General features: G+C 35.5%; 1 protein-coding gene across 1 annotated transcript in view; it reads right to left on the bottom strand.

The window, feature by feature from the left end:
* SNTG2 (syntrophin gamma 2) overlaps positions 1-19,638 on the bottom strand; it is a 116,853-nt gene that overhangs the window by 57,753 nt on the left and 39,462 nt on the right. Inside the window, exons 7-8 of the mRNA XM_058020809.1 lie at positions 18,276-18,367; positions 6,089-6,216 (exon numbers count right to left, since the gene is read on the bottom strand). Coding sequence (XP_057876792.1) covers positions 6,089-6,216; positions 18,276-18,367 — 220 coding nt within the window. The remainder of the gene's footprint in view (positions 1-6,088; positions 6,217-18,275; positions 18,368-19,638) is intronic.

Below are 19,638 nucleotides of genomic sequence, written 5' to 3' on the forward strand. Positions count from 1 at the left end.
GATCCCATAATATATTGATATTGTTCCATGTACCACAATGTGTTTTAAAAAGCATAGTGTGCAGAAGGCTACAAGTAAAAACAGATATCCAAACTAAAAACAAAAGCTTAACAAAATAAATCCTAAGGCTTTTGTTTTAAGTGAAACAATCAAAGCAAGCACCAAGATGGCACTGGAATTCACAAGAAAATAAATCCTACAGGCTTAAGTGACATGCATTTCTCTCTGCCATTTCCTCAAAACAGAGAAAAGAAAAAAAGACACAACAAAGCACCTACTCCTGTTAGCTGTCAAGGAGGAGCTTTCCATTTAATACCAAATAATAAGTTTGAAATGTTTCAAGATGCTATGAAGTTGCTGTAGGTTTTTATTTTCATTGTTGGTTTGCATTTCTTTTTTCCCTGAGGCCCTAAGATGATTTTAAAACACAGACAGAGGAAATTTCTACATCTTCTGTTTCTGAAGTTATGCTACTGACTACTGCAACTATAGCAAGAAATTATTATTTGCATTTCCTAAATACTAGAAATTTGTGTTGCACTGCCATCACATTTCTTACTTTGAGATTTTTCTCCTTATCTGTAAATTTGTTTCCTTCAAGCATTTCTGCTAAGGAGCATGAGGCACCATTTTCAATACTCAGGGTCTTTCTATCTCACTTTCATGGTGAAATTATGAATAGATCTGCATTCCTGGTCTCTTCTGGAGTTTGTTTATGGTATTAATTTCTTGTAATAAAATAAACACTCTTTGTGAGCATGGCACTCAGAATAACAGATAAGACTTTACATTTTCTTCTTGACATTGACACATTTAAACAAGTACTACTAATTAATATTATTAAGGAAATTTTTCCATACAAGCAGTTTGCTGCTATAGAGGTGTTAAATCCAAAGACTTTTCTAAGATAAAAAGTATTTTCAGTGCCAGCTGAAATGGGAAGAGCTGAACTTTTACTTTACTGAAGGCTAAGAAATCCAGCAAAGCATATATTTTTACTTTTTAGTATCTGCAGCATGTGAAGCCATCTCTCTTAGACTTATATAGGTATTTCATTATATAGATATTTCTACAAAAATCTAGATGTAGGCTTGACTTTTCATCTTTACTCTTCATCTTTACTACCATGCTGATACAGACAGATGGATTTGATCAGCTTTGCATCTTCCCAGGTCCTGAATCAGTACTTCCTCCTGTTTGTATATTTTTTTTTATGTTTGAGCTAGTTTTTATTGCTTTTGTTACAACATTTTATTGTGGCTTGTTTATAATACTACACGGCCCTCTTGCTAGAATGTCTACTTAAGACTGAAGTTCTAAGGACTATGGGTAGATCTGAGTGGAAATTCTCCAAAAGGAAGGATGTGAATTACTTAATCTCTTTGAAATCTCATGTTAGAAGTAATGGGATTTTGTATTGTAAAGGTCACAGAACCTTGGACCTTACAAAATGCTTAAATGTGAGCACATAACTGCACTATCGACAGAAACCGTGTAGCTCAGAAGATATCAAAACATTAAACATAAACTTAATTGCATTTTATGTTTGTGGTTTTGGGGGGAAAATTTTGATTCCAGTATTGTAACTTTTATTTTCATTACAGTTATAGAAACCAAATAAGATAACTGAAGTAAGGCAAACATATATACTTCTACAGATATTTTCTAACTGATATGTCAGAAAACTGTGAGAAAGTTAATTTAGTTTTGTAACTCAGTGTGCTTAATTTCAAGATTTTTTCAAAATGGTTCATTCAATTTCTTAGTTTTCAATTTATTTACCTAATTAAAGGCATTTTGTTATCTTACTGAAATGATAAATGGAAAATATAATTCTTCAGAAAAAAATCTGTTAGAACACAGTGAACACATTAACAAAAAATTAAAAACACACAATACTTTGGAGTAATTGCAATGGTCAGAATACCAAGAAATAAAAATAGCACTAAATCTAATTAGGTTGTTTTGTAATTGAAATCACAGTTACATGGGCTCATAGCTACTGGGCATGAATTACTTTCATTCCACTCACTATTTCAGTCTCCCATATTTGAAATAAGCATTTTTTCTTCAGTCTCTCAACTCATAATGTTCAAGATGTTATATGTATTGTACCTTTACTCAAAGTTTCTGCCAATACACTGTATAAAATCATTATACATTACTACCAGTATCAGCTGTAAGGACTAAAAATAGTAATATCTGCATTTCCCCAAATAAAAATTACATAACAAAAATGAAAGACTACAGTGCATGATCTGTATTCCTCACCTTCTAAAAGACTACTTATCTTTAGTTTTCTATCTTAAAAAAGAAAACCATCTCAAACTAGAATATGAACCACAAATTCCTTTGGGTGAGAAAAACTTACTGATATTATTTCTCTGTTAAGCTTACATCACATTTATTGACCAATTCAATCCTCAACAGTCAAAAAATGCTTCCATTGCCAACTAGCAGTTAAGACTATTCACAGCAATAGCATTCTCACTACATTCATATTGCCTTACTTCTCACAGAGAAAAATTACATTGATGGATTAGTGAGAAGTCTAGAATAATAAAAGCAGTAGTGCTATATAATAAGGGCAAATGAATAAAAAAATGATGAATTTCTAACTAACCAAAAAGACTAATTAGCATGCTACATATATAAATACCTTCAGACAGACTCCAACCATATCAAGAATGTGAAATACACTAATTCAAGCTGATTTCAGTAGCTGATACAAAGTTTAATCTTCCATTGAGAACAGGAATGACATCTACTATGTTTCTTATCTTTTCTTTAAAATACTCAGAGGAAATTTTTTTTGCTTTTGTTTTGTGGTATTGATAAACATATTTCACATGCCCAGTGTGCAGTATTTTAGCCATTCCTTTATATGGAAGGAAAATACCTATCCCATTCTCTCTTGTTTCTGTTAATGCATATGGTGTTAACAGAATTAAAAATATATGAAAAAAATATTCTTGTGTCATTAAGTCACAGTCTAAAGACTTCCTGTGAAAAATACAATAAAAAGTCAAGTGAAATGAAAAGCCAGAGGCAAGTTGCCTTTCTTTTCACATGAACAACAAATTAGAATCAAACAGATACATGTGATCTTGGCCATCTCATGACACAAGAGTATGCTGAAAGCATGCCTTTTTTTTGGGCAAAGCTACTGGAAAACTCAACTGAGCTACAGAAGAATTTAAACTGCACAGTTTAACCACAAAGGATATAATACAGCCCAAGAACATGCCGGATACATACAAGTTATGACAGACTCATGGACTCATGTAGTACAGGCAAAATAAACATGCTGTCAAGCCATGTATGAAAATAGGCTCCAAATAAATATGGTAAAATTAGGAAATCAGTCAGAAGGATCTGGGATCGATTCAGGGGAATGAATTTGTGCTCACTCCGATTGCTTTAGACTGATGGCTGCAATCTAAAAGGGAACAAAGACAGGCAGATGTGGTTGAAAGCTGGATTTTTATCTAGACTGATCAGAGGTTTTATTTCATGCAGAGCAAATATTTGATTTTAGAGAGTAATTACAGAAGACATATGTTGGACACTTTACATATATCAACATGGGGAAATGCAAAAAGAGGATATGAGTTGGATAATAGCAAAAATACATACATGCATTTCAGTACATGGTAAGAAGAGTCTGGTGTCCTCAGGCACAGAAATCCCACTTTTAGTAAGAATATGGGAAACGCCTCATCCACACTTAGCCTCAAGGCAATATCCCTTTAATGCTCATATAGATGATTTTTCGGTTCACCAAAAGAAGCAAGGAGCACTTACTCTAGAAGTAAAGTATCATGGGATGACAGTAGGCTTTATGGCATTAGTTCATACTCCTTCAGAGTGTATACAACAATAATAAAACACCCACTAATAACAGAAGAGTGGAATATATACTAAATATATATGGGAGTGAGATACATCACAAGAGAATATGTCTCTCCAAGACTAAAACTGAAAGCACTAAGTTCCTCAGATCTTACACAAAAAACATATCTGTGATGGGTTGATCTCGGGCCAGCAGCCAGGAATCCACACTGCCATTCACTCCCCCAGCCCTCTCCAGAGGCATAGCAGAGAGGATTGGAAGAAGAAAAAACCTCATAAACTGAAATAAAGGAAGTTTAATAAATAAACAGAAGAGGGAAAACCCCCATCTAACGAAATTACAACAAAGCAAGTGATGCAAATACAACCACTCACTATCTCTCACAAGCAGAATGATATCCTGACAGTCTCCATGAAATGGCTCACTTTCCCCACGCCCTCACTGCTCAGTTTTTATTGCTGAGCAAAGATACTGCACATCATGGAATATTCCTTTGGTCAGTTTGGTTCACTGGTCCTGATTATGCCTCCTCTTAAATTCTTGCCTACCCTGGGTCTATTTACTGTGTAGGACAGACCAAGAAAAAGAGAAAGCCTTGATGGTCTGCAAGCCCTGGTCAGCAACAACCACTATATTGGTGTGCTATTAATATTGCTTTAGTCACGAATGAAAACACAGCACCATGTGCACTACTATAAAGAAGATGAGCTCCATCTCAGCCAGACCCAGTACAAAGCTGGAGCCGTTTTACTTCAGAGAATTCTCAAAATTCACATGCCACTCTTCTGGGAACTGGAATCCCTTGGGATTTCTCCATCTAATGTGTAAAGTACACAGCACAGGAATGAAATTTATCAGGGTGGTAACTGAAGTCAGAGGTTTAAATGTTCTATCCTCTTTCATTTATCCTTCATATTCTAGAACACTGATGATAAGTTGATGCCTAAATGTGAACACTGAGATTTTTTTATTTAATTCACTGAATGTGATAGGTCTGTGATAGATTGGACAAGACTGGACAGCAGAACTTGTTAGTTGAAGTAGAGAGGAAGAAAGTGGTGGAGAAGTGATGAGACACTTAGTTGAAGAGAATTAAGAGTTCAAAGAAAGTCTGTGGAAGAAGCTAAAACTTTTCTGGACAATTTATTATTCACCTGTGATGCTTTAACACAAAGTCTGGGAGAGGAGCTGCCAACTGCCTTAGAAGATGAATTACTGTAAGTTAAAGCAGCATATCTGTCCTACTAGAAAAATAATGTGTTTCAGGTCATTTTGAGGAAACAGGTAAAAAATCTGGCAGAAGTCAATAAAGGTTTTCACACGAATTTCTGGTACCTCCTCATAGCAGGTGACCTGTACATTGATTCTTCTGTAGAGATTCCAATTATCTCCTTAATATGGATTAAAGGCCAATAAAAATAGGGCAACCCCTAAAGACCATGGAAAATAAGGACAGTGAATGAACTCCTGTTCTGATCCATATGGAGAACTATGGACTGCTTGGCCTACAACTACTGGTAGATTTGAGAGAGTTGTACCATAGAACGGTTTGCAGAAAAAGCTTATGTATTCTGCAATGTGTAAAACTTTCTCAAGCATATTATTTATTGAAGCTTTATTAAACTTCACTTTTGCTTTTATATTTCCTGCAGCCCAGTAAAATAGCCTCTGACATTCTATTCCACAGTTTATTAACCATTAGTTATGTCTCTGAGATGCAAAAAAAAATCTATGATCAAAAATCCAGTATTTTGTACCATGTACTTTGCCAAAATCTCATCAATATGAATTTCTTTATGACACTGATAAAAGTATATCTACATGACATGATAGCACAGGCATGATGATTATGCACTGTGTCATCATTTATAATGAAAAATGGGAGTTAATTGACAATATTAGAATTGGGGAATATAGAAGTATCCTATTAGGTATACTGAAGGAAATGTAGTAGCTTCAAAATTCATTCTCATAGCACCAGGATTAACTTTTGTGCTAGCTGCTGATGCTAACTGAATTCCCAAGATACAACAGATTATAGAAATGTATTTGTAGGAGCTTTACCTTATCTTTGGTAATCACCATGAATACCATTAATCTTGGGAGAAGATGAACTGCATAGCTTTTAATAAGAAGAATTGCATATCTCCACTCAGGTCCTGTAAAGCCAACAATCCACAGCAAAACACTTTGTACAGCTAACTAACCCAGTGCCTCCCCTTTCAGATTACAAACCTTAATTTATCTGTTCCGGTTTTGTACCTCGAGATTCGAGCCATCGACAGAGGAACTGATAAGGTGTCTAGCCAGCGCTTCTCGTATTTTGGTTCATTAGCTACAGGTGAAGAAGGTGATGATGGAGCCTGTGCAGAATAAATGAGAAACAGTAGGAGAGCTTAGAATACAATAGAGTGAAAAACCCATGAATATGCATCTCTGGCTCTGTTTGTCTCAGAAGTGAATAATCATCACAATAAAAGTATTCAAGAAACTCAGAGTGGAGTAGAGAAATGAAAACTCGTATGTTACCCATCTTGATATTTTGCTCTTCGTGCAATTTCAGTATTGCTTTAACATTAAACACATCTAAATTTTTGTTAATATTGATACTAGAAAGTAAAGAGCTTTCAGCCATAAATACCATGATTTTATTCTAAATGCAGCATAATATACATTTGCAGTTTAAATTAATTTGTTCTGTATGACTCTTCTGCATCCTTCTATCATCAACAGAAAAAGGATATAAATAATATCCTAATTAAATACTACACTAGAATATTTATTTGTGCATTGTGCTCTTATATAATTTAGGAGTAGATTTAAAATTCTTATTTCTGTGTTATCATACTATAGATGGATGACTTTTGAAATTTTATCTTTGAAGTCTTTCTTCAAATGTCTCTACTAGAAAGGCAAGAGTTGAGCATTTCACTCTTTTATAAAGATACCAGTAAAATTTACATACAGTTGGCTGAGAAAGATTTACAGACATATACATATAGGTCAAAGTTAGGCATTTGTGCTCTTTCCGAACCAAAATTTTTTATCCTACACTGAGCAGAGAACTTTCCAGTAGAAAATAGAGTTGAAAGTTAGTTATTTTTATATGAGCTGTTCATAATCACTGAGTAGTATTTATGAAAGCAAAGAAAGCACAGAATGACTCAAATTCAGTTCTGTTCTGCCAGGTGTTCAAAACCCATAAAACTTACACATAATAAAAAGCATTCTAGGAATGATCTGTTTCTTTTACTTGCTCATAAGGATTTAGGATTACATTTTCCCCCTTAAAGCCCCTTCTTACAGTCAACAAGGGCTGATCTATTCTTTAAATAAATCAAAATAATGAGTTTCAAATTCTAACAGGATAACTGAGACTTGATGACAGAAGTATAATTTCCTAGTAAAAGAACAACTTGTAATGAAATTGCTGGAGTTGGTAGCATAAAGGAGTGTTTTAGACAGAATTTATTTTGGGGACAAGATTTTCATTTAGAGCATTTGCTATCCCCTAGAACCATACAGGTCTCATTTGACTGAGATGTCCTGGTGTTTTTGCAGTATGAGTATTTCATAATCAAGTACACACACTAATTTTGTTTTATGAAATTAGACACAAAAAGCTAAGGTGACTTTAAAATCTATAATAAATTTATTAGTATCACAATGAAGAATCTGACACTTTAATTACAGAATTCTGTATGAACCAAAATAATTGACAGAAACCCATGCAATCTGAAGTTGAAAAGGACCAACATAATCTAACATTGTCTGTCTGGAAACAAAAATGTCTAGGAATAAAACAAGACATTGTTTTATTCCCAGATATTTATATCAAGTATAGAAATACTTGATTATGATCACTGAATCCAAGAATGAGAAAATAAAGGAACACAAAAATTCCTGGAACAACATCATTGATTGTTCCCACACTCTAAACTCTCAAGATGCAGAAAACATCTAGACAATTTAAACATAAATATATTTTTCTTGTGAGCTATTAATTTTATTTCTTTTAACAGGTTATTGAACATCCTGATAAATATTCTGTAATATTCTAGGTAATTTAAGAGCATTTGGCAGGAAAAAAAAAATTAGTAGGTCACATAGGTAATTTAATGTTTCCATTTGAGTCCCTTGCACTTCAATCAAATGCTTCAGTAGGGTATCAGCATAAAGAAAAAGTATCTCAATGCAAGTAAAAGCTAGAATTTTAGAAAATGTACATCACAGCTATTCATTAGGTTAATGAATTGAAAGGGAAAATTGGCCAACATCACTTGGTAAAATATCCATTAACCCCAAAGCTATGAAACTGCAGCATAGAAATATTCATGTCAAAATACTAAACTGTTAAAACTGCTGAGAACTCCTAAAGCAAATGAGTCTTCCCCAGACAATTTCAAAGATTTGATATTTGAAAAGTACTCTAGAAGGAATAATTAATTTTTTTTCCCACGGTTCCAAACTACTTATATCTGCAGAAACCCTACTGCATGATCTGAACATTAATGGCCAAGAACAGCAACAGGGTATGAAGGGGTCAAGCTAGTCTAAGTGTCAAGTATGTATTTCTTATGAAGCCATACTCTACTAACCAGTTTATTGTAGAGCATAAAGTTGGAATTACTCCTCTTCATTTTCTTAAGGGCAAACCAGGGAATACTTATGTCCATAAGACCATTGCAGAGAAACAAAATTCTATCATAGGACCAGCAGCTCATTTTGTTCTATTTAACCTGTAATCTATGAACAATTCAATCCGAGACTCCGTGATATATTCTCGGCAAAACACAAGGATAAAAATAAGAAACTGAGAAGGAAGCAAGTAAAAAAACAAGAGAAAGCACTGTCTAAGAAGCACAATATACTGAATGAGACATAAAAGAACTGCTAAAAATATAGTAGATAAATGTATGCAATGATCAATGCATGCATGAGCAATGCACATGAAGAAAAACAATATTAACTTTTTCCACTGTTATGGGATATGAACAGGTGATTACAACTGAAAATTTAGATCTTGAAATTTTTTTTTACCAATTAGATAAACAAAGATTCATTGGTCTGGAAAAGAAACTGCAGAGGGAATTGTATGACTGAGATGTGTAAAAAATAAATAACAGAGAAAGGGGTTAAGAAACAGTGGTTCACTTGGTATTTTCACATAAGAAGCAGGGGTATTGATTAGAAGTAAAAGACATAGGATAAAAACAGAGAATGAATGTGTTAGTCTATATAACAAACTGGTTCAGGAAGCATCTATGTCAGAAGTCACCAGAGACGGAGGAAATATTCCCAGAAATAATTGCACATATTTCCTCTGTTCTTGCATTCTCTTGAAGGCATCTTCTGGGAACAAGCTTTTTGGCTGGATGGTTCTTTGGTCTGACCCAGTGTAGTGAGCTAGCTGACCTTCAAGGCATTTCTCCACTAAACACCTACTGCTGCTCATCTTGAAAACTCTTCACATCATTCCTCCAAAGCACTAAAATAGAGCTCATCTCTGTAATCACAGCTTTTATGCTCTTGATCATTTCATACCTTCAGTTTTCTGCTGAGGTCACCAACAATGTTGCCAATTAATGCCAATTTGCTTTAACACCTGCCCATTAAGAAATGGATTGAACACAAAAACCTCGTTTTTGACAGAACAGTGAACAAGAATGAAGTTTTAATGACACATAATCACTACCTACCTGGGACAGCTGTGTACTGCTGATGTGGAGGAGGGCCTGACTCAGTATCCCATTAGCAATCACTGACCCATGAATGACACTGTAGGCAAGTGTTTTAGGCTTTCTTAAACAATTCTATAACTAGTCATTATGGTGCAACAAAAAAGTCTTCCAAGAGGTAGAATAAGTTCAGAAAGTACACTACTAACGGGGAGATGTAATCAGACATGTCTCTATAGTTAAGTTTCCACTAACAGCATAAGAAGGAAGGGGAAAAGATCCCAGCTGGCTGGGACTGTCAAATTTTCCTCTTTTTGTGCCATATAATTCACAGAGTTTGGGAAACTCATTTTCCCTTTCTTTTAAACTGTCATTGATTTTAAATCTCTGCAAAAAAAATATCATGTCATCAGAAGAAAGTCTTTCTGAACCTTCTCTAGTAATTTAATTTCCAGCTACTTCTAGGGCCCTCCCTTGAAAGCAGCCACAGTGTTATTTTGAGTTGATGCAGCCTTTTCCATTAAACATGGGCTTCAGGAAGGCTGAAGCTGGGTTAATTTACTTGGAATCAGAAATACTCAGGGTCACATTATTCAGCAAGATTAAACTTGGTTTTAAATGTATTTTTAATCTCATATTACAGTGTCTGCTTTGCAGAAAGACAAATGATGCCCCATCTTTGGAAGTATCCAAGGTCAGGCTGAATGGGGCTTTGACCAGCAATCATCCTGAGTGCTACCATGTGGCACATGCAGAACAACCAGCTGATCAGGTACAGCCAGCACAGGTTTAGGAAAGGCAGGTCCTGCTTGACCAGCCTGATCTTCTATTACAAGACTAGGTGGATGGGGGAAAGGCCATGCATGTTATCTACCTGGACTTCAGTAAAGTTTTTGTTACTGCCTCCCACAGCATTCTCTTGGAAAAGCTGGCAGCCCATGGCTTGGAGAGGTGCATCCATCACTTGTTAAAATCTGGCTGGATGGCTGGGGCCAGAGAGTGCTGGTAAATGGAGTTACATCCAGCTGGGAGCAAGTCACAAGTTGTGATCCCCAGGGATCAGAATTTGGGCCAGTCCTGTTTAACATCTTTACTGGTGATCTGGAGGAGAGGATCAAGTGTACCTCCAGTCAGTTTGCAGAGGACACCAAGTGGGGTAGGAGTGTTATCTGCTGGAGGGTAGAAGGAACTGCAGAAGGATCTGGACAGACTCTATCCATTGTATGAGGTTCAACAAGGCCAAGTGCCAGATCCTGCACATGGGTCATGATGGTCCCCTGCAGTGCTACAGGCTGTGGGCAGAGTCCCTGGAATGGTGGAAAAGGACCAGGATGTCCTGGTTGACAGCTGAACATGAGCCTGGATGTGCCTGGGTGAATAAGAAGGCCAGTGGCTGGAGAAAAGGCACCTCTGGGGCATCCCTATTGCTCTCTACAATTACCTGAAAGGAGGTTGTAGCCAAGTAGGGGTTGGTCTCTTCTCTCAAATAAAGAGTGATAGAACAAGAGGAAATGGCCTCAGTTGCACAGTTGCACCAGGAGAGGTTTAGGCTGGATATTAGAGAAAACTTCTTCACAGAAAGGTTGTCAAGTGTTGGAGCAGGCTTCCCAGGGAAATGATTGAGTCACTGTCCTTGGAGATGTTTCAAAGGTATATAAACAGGACACCTAGAGACATGGTTTGGTGTTGGACTCGGCCATTCTTGGTTAAGCTCAGGTTGGATTTGATGATCTTAGACGTCTTCTCTAACCTAAATGTGTCTATGATTATACCATTTTATGAAATAAGACTGAATGTGCCATCCATAGGAAAAAATATAACCTTTTACTGATAATTTGAACTTTATCAAATTTCTGCTTTAGAGGATTTAATATTTCAAAGTACATCATTAAAGCCTTGATCCTGTTCTGTAAATTTATATTTCTACAGAGCACATGTAAGAGGTATGACTAATCTTGATTACTGCCTTTGTCAACACTGGTTCAAAAAGAGATGATAATGATGATGCTGTTATTTATTTCTCAAAGTAATTTTTGCTGTTTCCATTTTAGTGAGGATTGCTGAGAATTTCTGAAAAGAATATAAAATATCCCTCTGTAAAACACGTATATAAAAATGGTAGCAACATTAACATATTTGATATTTATATATTGATATATTTTTATGATATAAAAACAACTCTGTGGTTTGAATTATAGAAACAAAAAAAACACAGATTATCTCAAGTTGAGGGGGTCCATAAGGATCACTTAAATATCTTTTCCTCATAGGACTACCTAAAATTAAATCGTATGACTAAGAGTGTTTTCCAGACATGCCTTAAACTCTGAAATGCTAAAATAGCTTGGCATAGCTTCATTGCCTTAAGCTATAACTGAAAACATTGGCCATTAAGTTTCAGTGGATTTCATGACAATCTCTTAGATTAGAAAATACTGGCTTTCATGCATCTTTTTGATGCTAACTGGAATGTGTTTTGTCAAAGCTCTGTTACTAAAAATGTTTCAGCATACTCAAAAAAGAGCCTTCAATATAATATACTTTTCAAATGGACAGATTTGTCTTACACTTATTCTAAAAAAAGAGAATTAGGATCACATAATTTCTTGCAACAACACCAGCAACATTCAACTCAGAGTGAATTCAATGTGGTCTCTCTACAGTTTTTAGTCTGGTCTGTGATTGAAATGTATGTATATATACATATATCGGCAGGTTGATTTTCTGTATATCAATGAACCTATCTGCCCTCTGAGTGTTTGCTAATACTTATTACAGGGACAGACAGAAAGCAGGGGCTTTCCATTGATTGGAGAAGAAAACATGACTGATCCATTTAGCAATAAGAATCACACATTAGCTCACTTTAATAACTGAACAACAAAAATACCAAATTTATAGCCAGAAGTAGAGATATGATAAAACTCTTGTGACGCCCAGACAACAAAACAAATTATGGTCATATCTACTGTAGATAGGAGTCAGAGCTTTCAACTTGTCTCAGAATTCAGAGGGATTTAATTACGATATCAAAATACCTGTGCATCCTTTGATGCAGCATGAATTCAGAAGAGGGTCTGTATTTATATATTTTTAATGGAATTCATAGATGCAGGTGCACAATTCTGTGACAGTTTTAAGAAGACAGTAATTATCTGGTAAAGTATGCATCACCAAATCATTTAATAGATAAAGGCTTCTATAGAGGAAACATGCTCTTTCAGGTGAAGTAACAATTTGAAGTTGTAATATGATGTCTTCAAAATTCACTGAAAGCACCTTTTAATTACACAGCTCTATCTACAATATTTTAATTGACAGATGCTTAATTAAATGGGAGGAAGGTGAAAAAGCATGTGAAAAACTCCTCCTTTCCTACCAGAGAAAATAAATACTTTTCATTCTAATGTTGCATCAGATACATGCTTTTGAAATATAATGACTGCTCTTTAAAATATGTAATTCTTTTTAATTAATACATGAGTTTACAGACACTGAGCACCTATATATAATGTTTACATAGAGCCTGTATAGCAGTACTTGCTGGGGACTTACACTGCTTTCAATGCAATAGCTATGCATTTAAATCAATTGGATTACTATTCTACCAGTGAGGAACAAATGAAAACCCTTTCAATTATATAAATTTCTCTAGAGGTGATTTACAATGGAAATATTAATGAAAATTTCATTGCATCTGTGCTGCTAGGTGCTAATACATTTTTATTTTTTTAATGAACCAATGGCATAAAAGCCTGAGTAAGATATTTTTAGAGAATACATATGGACTATTTGTCAGAATCTTGCACCTTTTTCTTTACTTTGTTTCCCTTGAGCTAGTATGTAATTGGTTTCTGAGTAACCTCAACAACCTTGCCTGGAACACCTTTCCAGATAAATTCTTCCTTTGGGGGTAGGGGACAGGGACCAGACTAGTTTATATCAAATCTCAGCACAAAAAGTAGAAAGTAATTATGACTGCTCAAAAACTACAATAGCAGTCAGAATTCAAAACCTAACATTAAATGTATATAAGGAAAATAAAAGATACAATGTTGAGATCATTGTAATTTTACACTATAAATGCAAGCGTATCAAACTTCAGCTTTTAGAAACAGCTTTTGGCAGCCTTTTATATCCCCAAATGGGGCATGCTGTCCTTGCTTAGAAAAATTAGCTCAAGGTTTGGGAAACTCTGAATTTCACACAGTCTGCACACCCCTCAGGAAAAATCTGAGCCTTGACTCTTGCTTCTCTCTCTGAGATCAGTGTCAATTTGTTGCTGGAACTTGTGGAAAGACACTGGATGTAGCTTAGAGGGAGAGCTTGTAACCTCAATTTTACTCTCAGTTTTCTCTATAAACCACATGGATGTGTACCTGGACTGCCAAGGTTCACCTATGCTAATATCAAATATGTTTTCTTTTTTGCTGCTGCTGCTGAAAACTTGAAATGAGAATATTCATAAGAACTGTAAAAAACAATGTATTCACATGCAAGGGTTGTGTATGGGGAAAATATATGTAATTAAGAACTAAAACCAGATACCTAACTGGGGAATTTCTGTGCAGAAGAAATGATCAAGGTGATCAATCAAATGTTAATTTGATTAATCAAATACTAGAAGAAATAACTCTGCTGAAAGGATTAGCAGTGGCTGTGGACATTAATAAAAGGAAAGGATGAGACTTTTAAAGATACTTTTTATTCACTTCATTAATGTCATAGTGAAAGTCCCAATCAACTCTAATCACAATTAGAAAAACAGCACTTCTGTACAGCTAAATCTAAACAAACATTTCAATCCAAAAGATTTTCCTTACAACTCTGTTGTAATAAAGTAGGAAGGTGTTATTTAAAAGTTTTCTTCTAGCTTCTATTGCCATGATTTCTGAGAGGTATAATCAGAAGCAGAAAATCTGGATTATCGTTCACTGAGTCATTATAATAATTTCATATTTTATTAATTGAGGAAAACTTATTTGCAGTGTGTTCATCTCATTTCATAAAGGTCTTCAGCACAGCAGAAGTGCAAAGTGCTGAAGTGCAGCTGGCTGTGTTTAATCTGTTTTATCTTTCACTTCAGCAAAAAATGGAAGAAATGGTGACAATTAATGAGTAACCATTGCGTGCCATTATGTGAGACAATTTTGTATTTATTACATTAATCATTTTATGAATTTACATTGCCAAATAATACACTTTGAACTGGAAGTCAGTTCAAAGCTACCTTGCTTTCATACTACATGAGAACATAATGGATTTTCAGATCGAGAATTGGCAGAGGCAACTGAAACCATGAACACGTGAAATCATTCCAGAAGAAAGGATATTGAACTGAAATTCTGAAGTTTCTCTTAAAGCAAGCTACAGGATGATTAAAATAAGTTTTAAGAATGGTGTGTTTATACTAAAATGGAAGACACTACAGGAATATTCAAAAAAGCAAGAGTATTGAAGTTTTCATACATAGGACATCCATTCAATCTCAATTCAACGTTCTGGTCAGACATTCCCCAAGGGTGTCCATCTCCCTGTCTTGAATCCTCTTCCCTTTTTGCCATTTAGTGCTTGGGATTGAGTCATATCATTTTATCACTCTGGAACTAGGACTACCATACACATTAAAGATGTAGCATTCTACTGGTCCCATCAAAAGCTGAGCATTTGTATTTTTTCTTTTTTAAAAACCTGATGATGAAGTAAGCAATGTCTTTTTTAAAGCAAAACTATTTAACTCAGCAGATAAAACAAAGGCATCAAAGAAAAATATTTTGAAGCTGTTTAGAAAAATATAAGTGCCTGTTTAGCTTAATCTAACCAACTAACCTTAACATACACTATAAAAATTAGAATTCTCAAATTACACAAACACACAGAAAACAACAATTTATTCTGGTCTCACTTCACCTATCAGAATACCATTTTTAGACAATTCAGGGAAGGTGGATTCTCAAACAAATGAAAACATAGTATATTCTGCCTTTGCATTGTAGCTGTCAAATTATCCCATGGTGTCTTAAACAGTAATTTGTTTTATTTACAATATTTTTCTCCACCACTAATTTCTCCAAAAAGCTGTCTAGGATATTTGGACATCTGGTAGTAGATCTCTAAAGCACTTTCTTCATTGTTTTAGAATTAGAACTCTCCAGGAAAACAACCTGTACCCACTAGCCTTGAAACCACCTCCTTTGTATGTTTTATGTTCCCTTCTGGAAGCCTACATTGTGTTCAATAAACTACTTATAAGGTACAGATGAATGCGACTGCTACTGTCAATCCCTGTAGCATTTGTCACAGTAGTGACCAAGCACAAAATAATCAGGTGTGAAGAGAGCACTCCGGCTCATTTCTCTGGGTTTCAGAGAACCCCGTTAAAGTGCTGTACTGCAAACTGCTCTGATATTACAAACATGTATATAAATCCTGAAGATGGTATCACATCACATACAACAGATGCTTCACAGCAGAGGTGACAGAGACAGGTCCAACAGAGGCAGGACAGCACCAGAACTGAAAATGGTACAATCCTATTAGGCCGAAAGAGCTTGCTGCTAAGATGGCTAAACTACCGCCCCTATGCTACAAGCCATCAAAAATGACAGCTTGGTAAACCTGGAGTAACAGTAATTCTTTAGCTCTCAATCCTATCCTTTCCTTTACATGGTGTGCTTTTTGGAGTAGAACTTCCACCTATAAATATAGGTGCATTGTCTATTATGGCATGGATCTGAGTATGGTTAGGAAGGTACATAAAACTGCAACGCAAACTTGCAAGATGCAGCGTTCAAAGTGAGTCAGATCTCCCCTACCAGGGTGATGTAAAAACAGGATTTAAATATCATTAGTCTTATTAGGCAATAGCATTACAGGAAATGTCAGTTCTGCTTTTACTTTACCATAAACCTGAAAATATTTAATTGAATAAAATAGAAGTGTTCACTAGATGGTAGTTGAAACATATTCATAACCACTTTTCAAGATATGATCATAGCTCAGTGAAGTCACAGCTAGGGAAAAGTTTAACCATACAATGCATCATCTCAACATCCAGTCATTCCTGCTCAAAATATGTAGGGCCCTGCTTTTGAGTTTCACAATAAGATTCTAGCAATTCTTCATTTTGTTTTCTGTGAAGGGAGATCATGAATTTTACAATCTATGATGTAGATTGCCCTGTTTATTCCACTTCCAGGTCATAGTGTCTATTTTATACATAGCTCTTCACATGAGTTTATGTCAGGCTTCAGAAAAATTAAGTGCTGTATAAAATCAACCCAGTACCTTACTATTACACCTTTTTTAATTTTTGTTTTTCTGCTTATATTTCAAGCCTATACCCAGTCTTTTGAGTACTATCTTGGGTGCTAACTCTAAATTACTCTGTTACAAGTCTACAAAACTCCAGCCACTTATTTATATTTTTATAATATGAGGAGTTACAAGTGTGCAGTTCCCAAAGCAGTCATAATGATTGTTAAAAATGATCACAACACACTAATTCTAGCATTTAGTAGGCACTAATTTACTAAAATGTGATAATGCAATCACTACCATAGCCCTTTTCTTATCATGTAAGCTCTTTGCAGAAAGGACTTTCTTTGCCTGCAGAGAACCTGGTGGACAGGCAGAGCAGAATGCTGGATCCTGAGGTTTGGATTCTTTAGTAAAACAACAGTACAAGGCAGTCCAAATTAACAGTCATCTGGATAACTGCAAACAAATAAACATGAAACCTTTTGTATCTACGACCATTTTGGTCACCAAACACTGAGGTACAGGTATCAGCACCGAAAAGCATATTTCTATTTATTTATTTATTGTACATTATGCCTTTATACCATCATACATGAATATATGTATTTTTAGCAGATGCAAACAAGCTTTAAGGAGTAGTATTGAGAGACAGTGGTTGAAGAAGTGCAAAGCTTGAGAGAAGTACAGTGAGCATCAGACAATTTTATTACTGTCTGAGAAGAAAAGGGAAAACAGAGGAGAAGCTTCTGTCCATTCAGTGTGTCTTCTTTCTCTATAATTTAATATCCAACTGAAAGACTAGAGCTGAGATTTGTTAGGTGTCAAAAAGGTTTTGAGCATGAAGGTCCATGTCCTTGTACAGCTAGTATTTACATCTTCAATCTTCATTACTGAAAGGACAGCACTCTTGCTTGCTAAGACACCCTATGTTCTTTGGTGACTACCACTTTTCCTGGAGAAAAAGTTTTTTCTTTTCTTTCCCCACAGTGCTGCAATTAATTTAATCACAGTTGTTCACTACAGAAAGAAGAACTGAATATCCTCTGGGTAAAAGAAAGAGACATTTTTTTCCTCTTTTTTTTCTTTCTCTTTCTCCCCCTATCTTTCCTATTTAAAAAGTTTTCTTCAAGAATTCAACTTTACATTATTTTCTTAATTTCACCTGCATTTCAGCATCTCCAGCTGGATTAAATTTAACAGTATAATGCAACAAAGTATAACAAAAGTTCACATGAATTCATGTCTAAATAATGATTACATCTTACTGTGTTCACTCTTCCAAATGTCTCAGCTGTCCCAGAGCAAAAACCTAGCAGTTCATGGCTGTGTGTTGTGGACTTTGTAAGTACACTTAAAAATCAATCAATGCAAACAACAAAAAAAACCAAAGCTAAGTTAGTCTTACTCTAGCATTTTGAAGCTCAAAATGAGAAAAGAACTTATAAAGTTCACATCCACTATGCTTTTATTATTCATTTGCATACCGTGTTAGTTGAGTTTCCATTCAAATGTAAGCCACTGTCAAAGAGAGGTGATGAAGTTCCACTGCTGTGATCACTTGATGGTCCAGGGGAACCTGGAAATCAGTTAAAAAAAACAAACTGCTGATGTTAAAAATATATGTATATATCAGACAACATCTATTCCAGCTGTAAAACACAGGAAGATTGTTTAATATAATTCACCCAACCAAGACAGAAATAATACTTGTATTTCAGAAAGTCAGACAATTAAATATCCATACGCTATATTTAATGTCTAGAAATAAAAAAGGTTTCTAGATGTCATCTGAGAGGGGCTGTGCTCATGGGGTCTTTTTGTGTGCTTAACTGTCTTCAGGATTAAGCCTTTTTTCACTGAGAATGAGATATTCAAAACAAGCAGTCCTTGTCTCATCCTTAAGTGATACTTAATCAGTATCTACAGATAAACCCATGTCAAATTCTGGGGTTTTTTTGTTGGCAATAACAAAGGAGTCAGATAAAAAATGCTGTGAGACCTGTAGGTAGATATTTCCATGTTATGACATTTTGCCATGACATGAGATGGTGTAGGGAAGGGAGATGCATCAGAAGGGAGCAGGGGAGGCAGATGCTACTCCTGATGATGTGCTCATGGTGATGATATGGGTTGATGGGAAGAGACAGTATGATTGCAGTTACAATGAACACAGCACAGCACTAAAACTGCCAGCACAGCAGCTGGTCTGACTGAATGCTGGAACAAGTGCCTGAGCCTTCTGGGATGGCTGGAGTAGCCAAAATACTTCAGAATATGCATGCACGCACTTAAATCCTGCCTGCAGTGTGATTTGGGAATTTCTTTATTGCATAATGCAATTGCTACTTAGCTTTCTAAATGTGTCATAATGCTTCATGACTGGAATTCCCTTTTGTGCATGGACTTGTGAAAAACTCTTCTTGAAATGGGGTGCTATTCTCTGTAACTCCAGTTTATATATTGCATTAAGTCCTAACTATTTTCCATACACCTTATTTGCTTCTTTTCTCTTTACAAGAATGAATATTTATAGCAAGTCATTTACCAAAGATCACTTGACTCTCAAACCTTGGTTTCAGCCTCTACACTGAACATTCTAGAGAGGTGCATGTAAGCTCTTGTGGAGGTCCAGGTTCAGTTCAGGAGAAGGGTAATTTCCTAAGTTCCTTACATGTCTGATCATACCAAGCAAGTTCTTTTTTATTGAGTATGCTTCTATTGAGCTGCTTTCTATTTCCAGAAATGGCGCTTTATGGAAGCAGTGCCATGATCTCAGGCTCCCAGACAAAGATGCTGCAGAAAGTGAGATGTTCCTGGTGAGAAAGCCAATCTCCCCATGATGCACAA

This window comes from Melospiza georgiana, chromosome 3, assembly GCF_028018845.1.
Source record: "Melospiza georgiana isolate bMelGeo1 chromosome 3, bMelGeo1.pri, whole genome shotgun sequence".
Classification (NCBI taxonomy): Eukaryota; Metazoa; Chordata; class Aves; order Passeriformes; family Passerellidae; genus Melospiza; species Melospiza georgiana.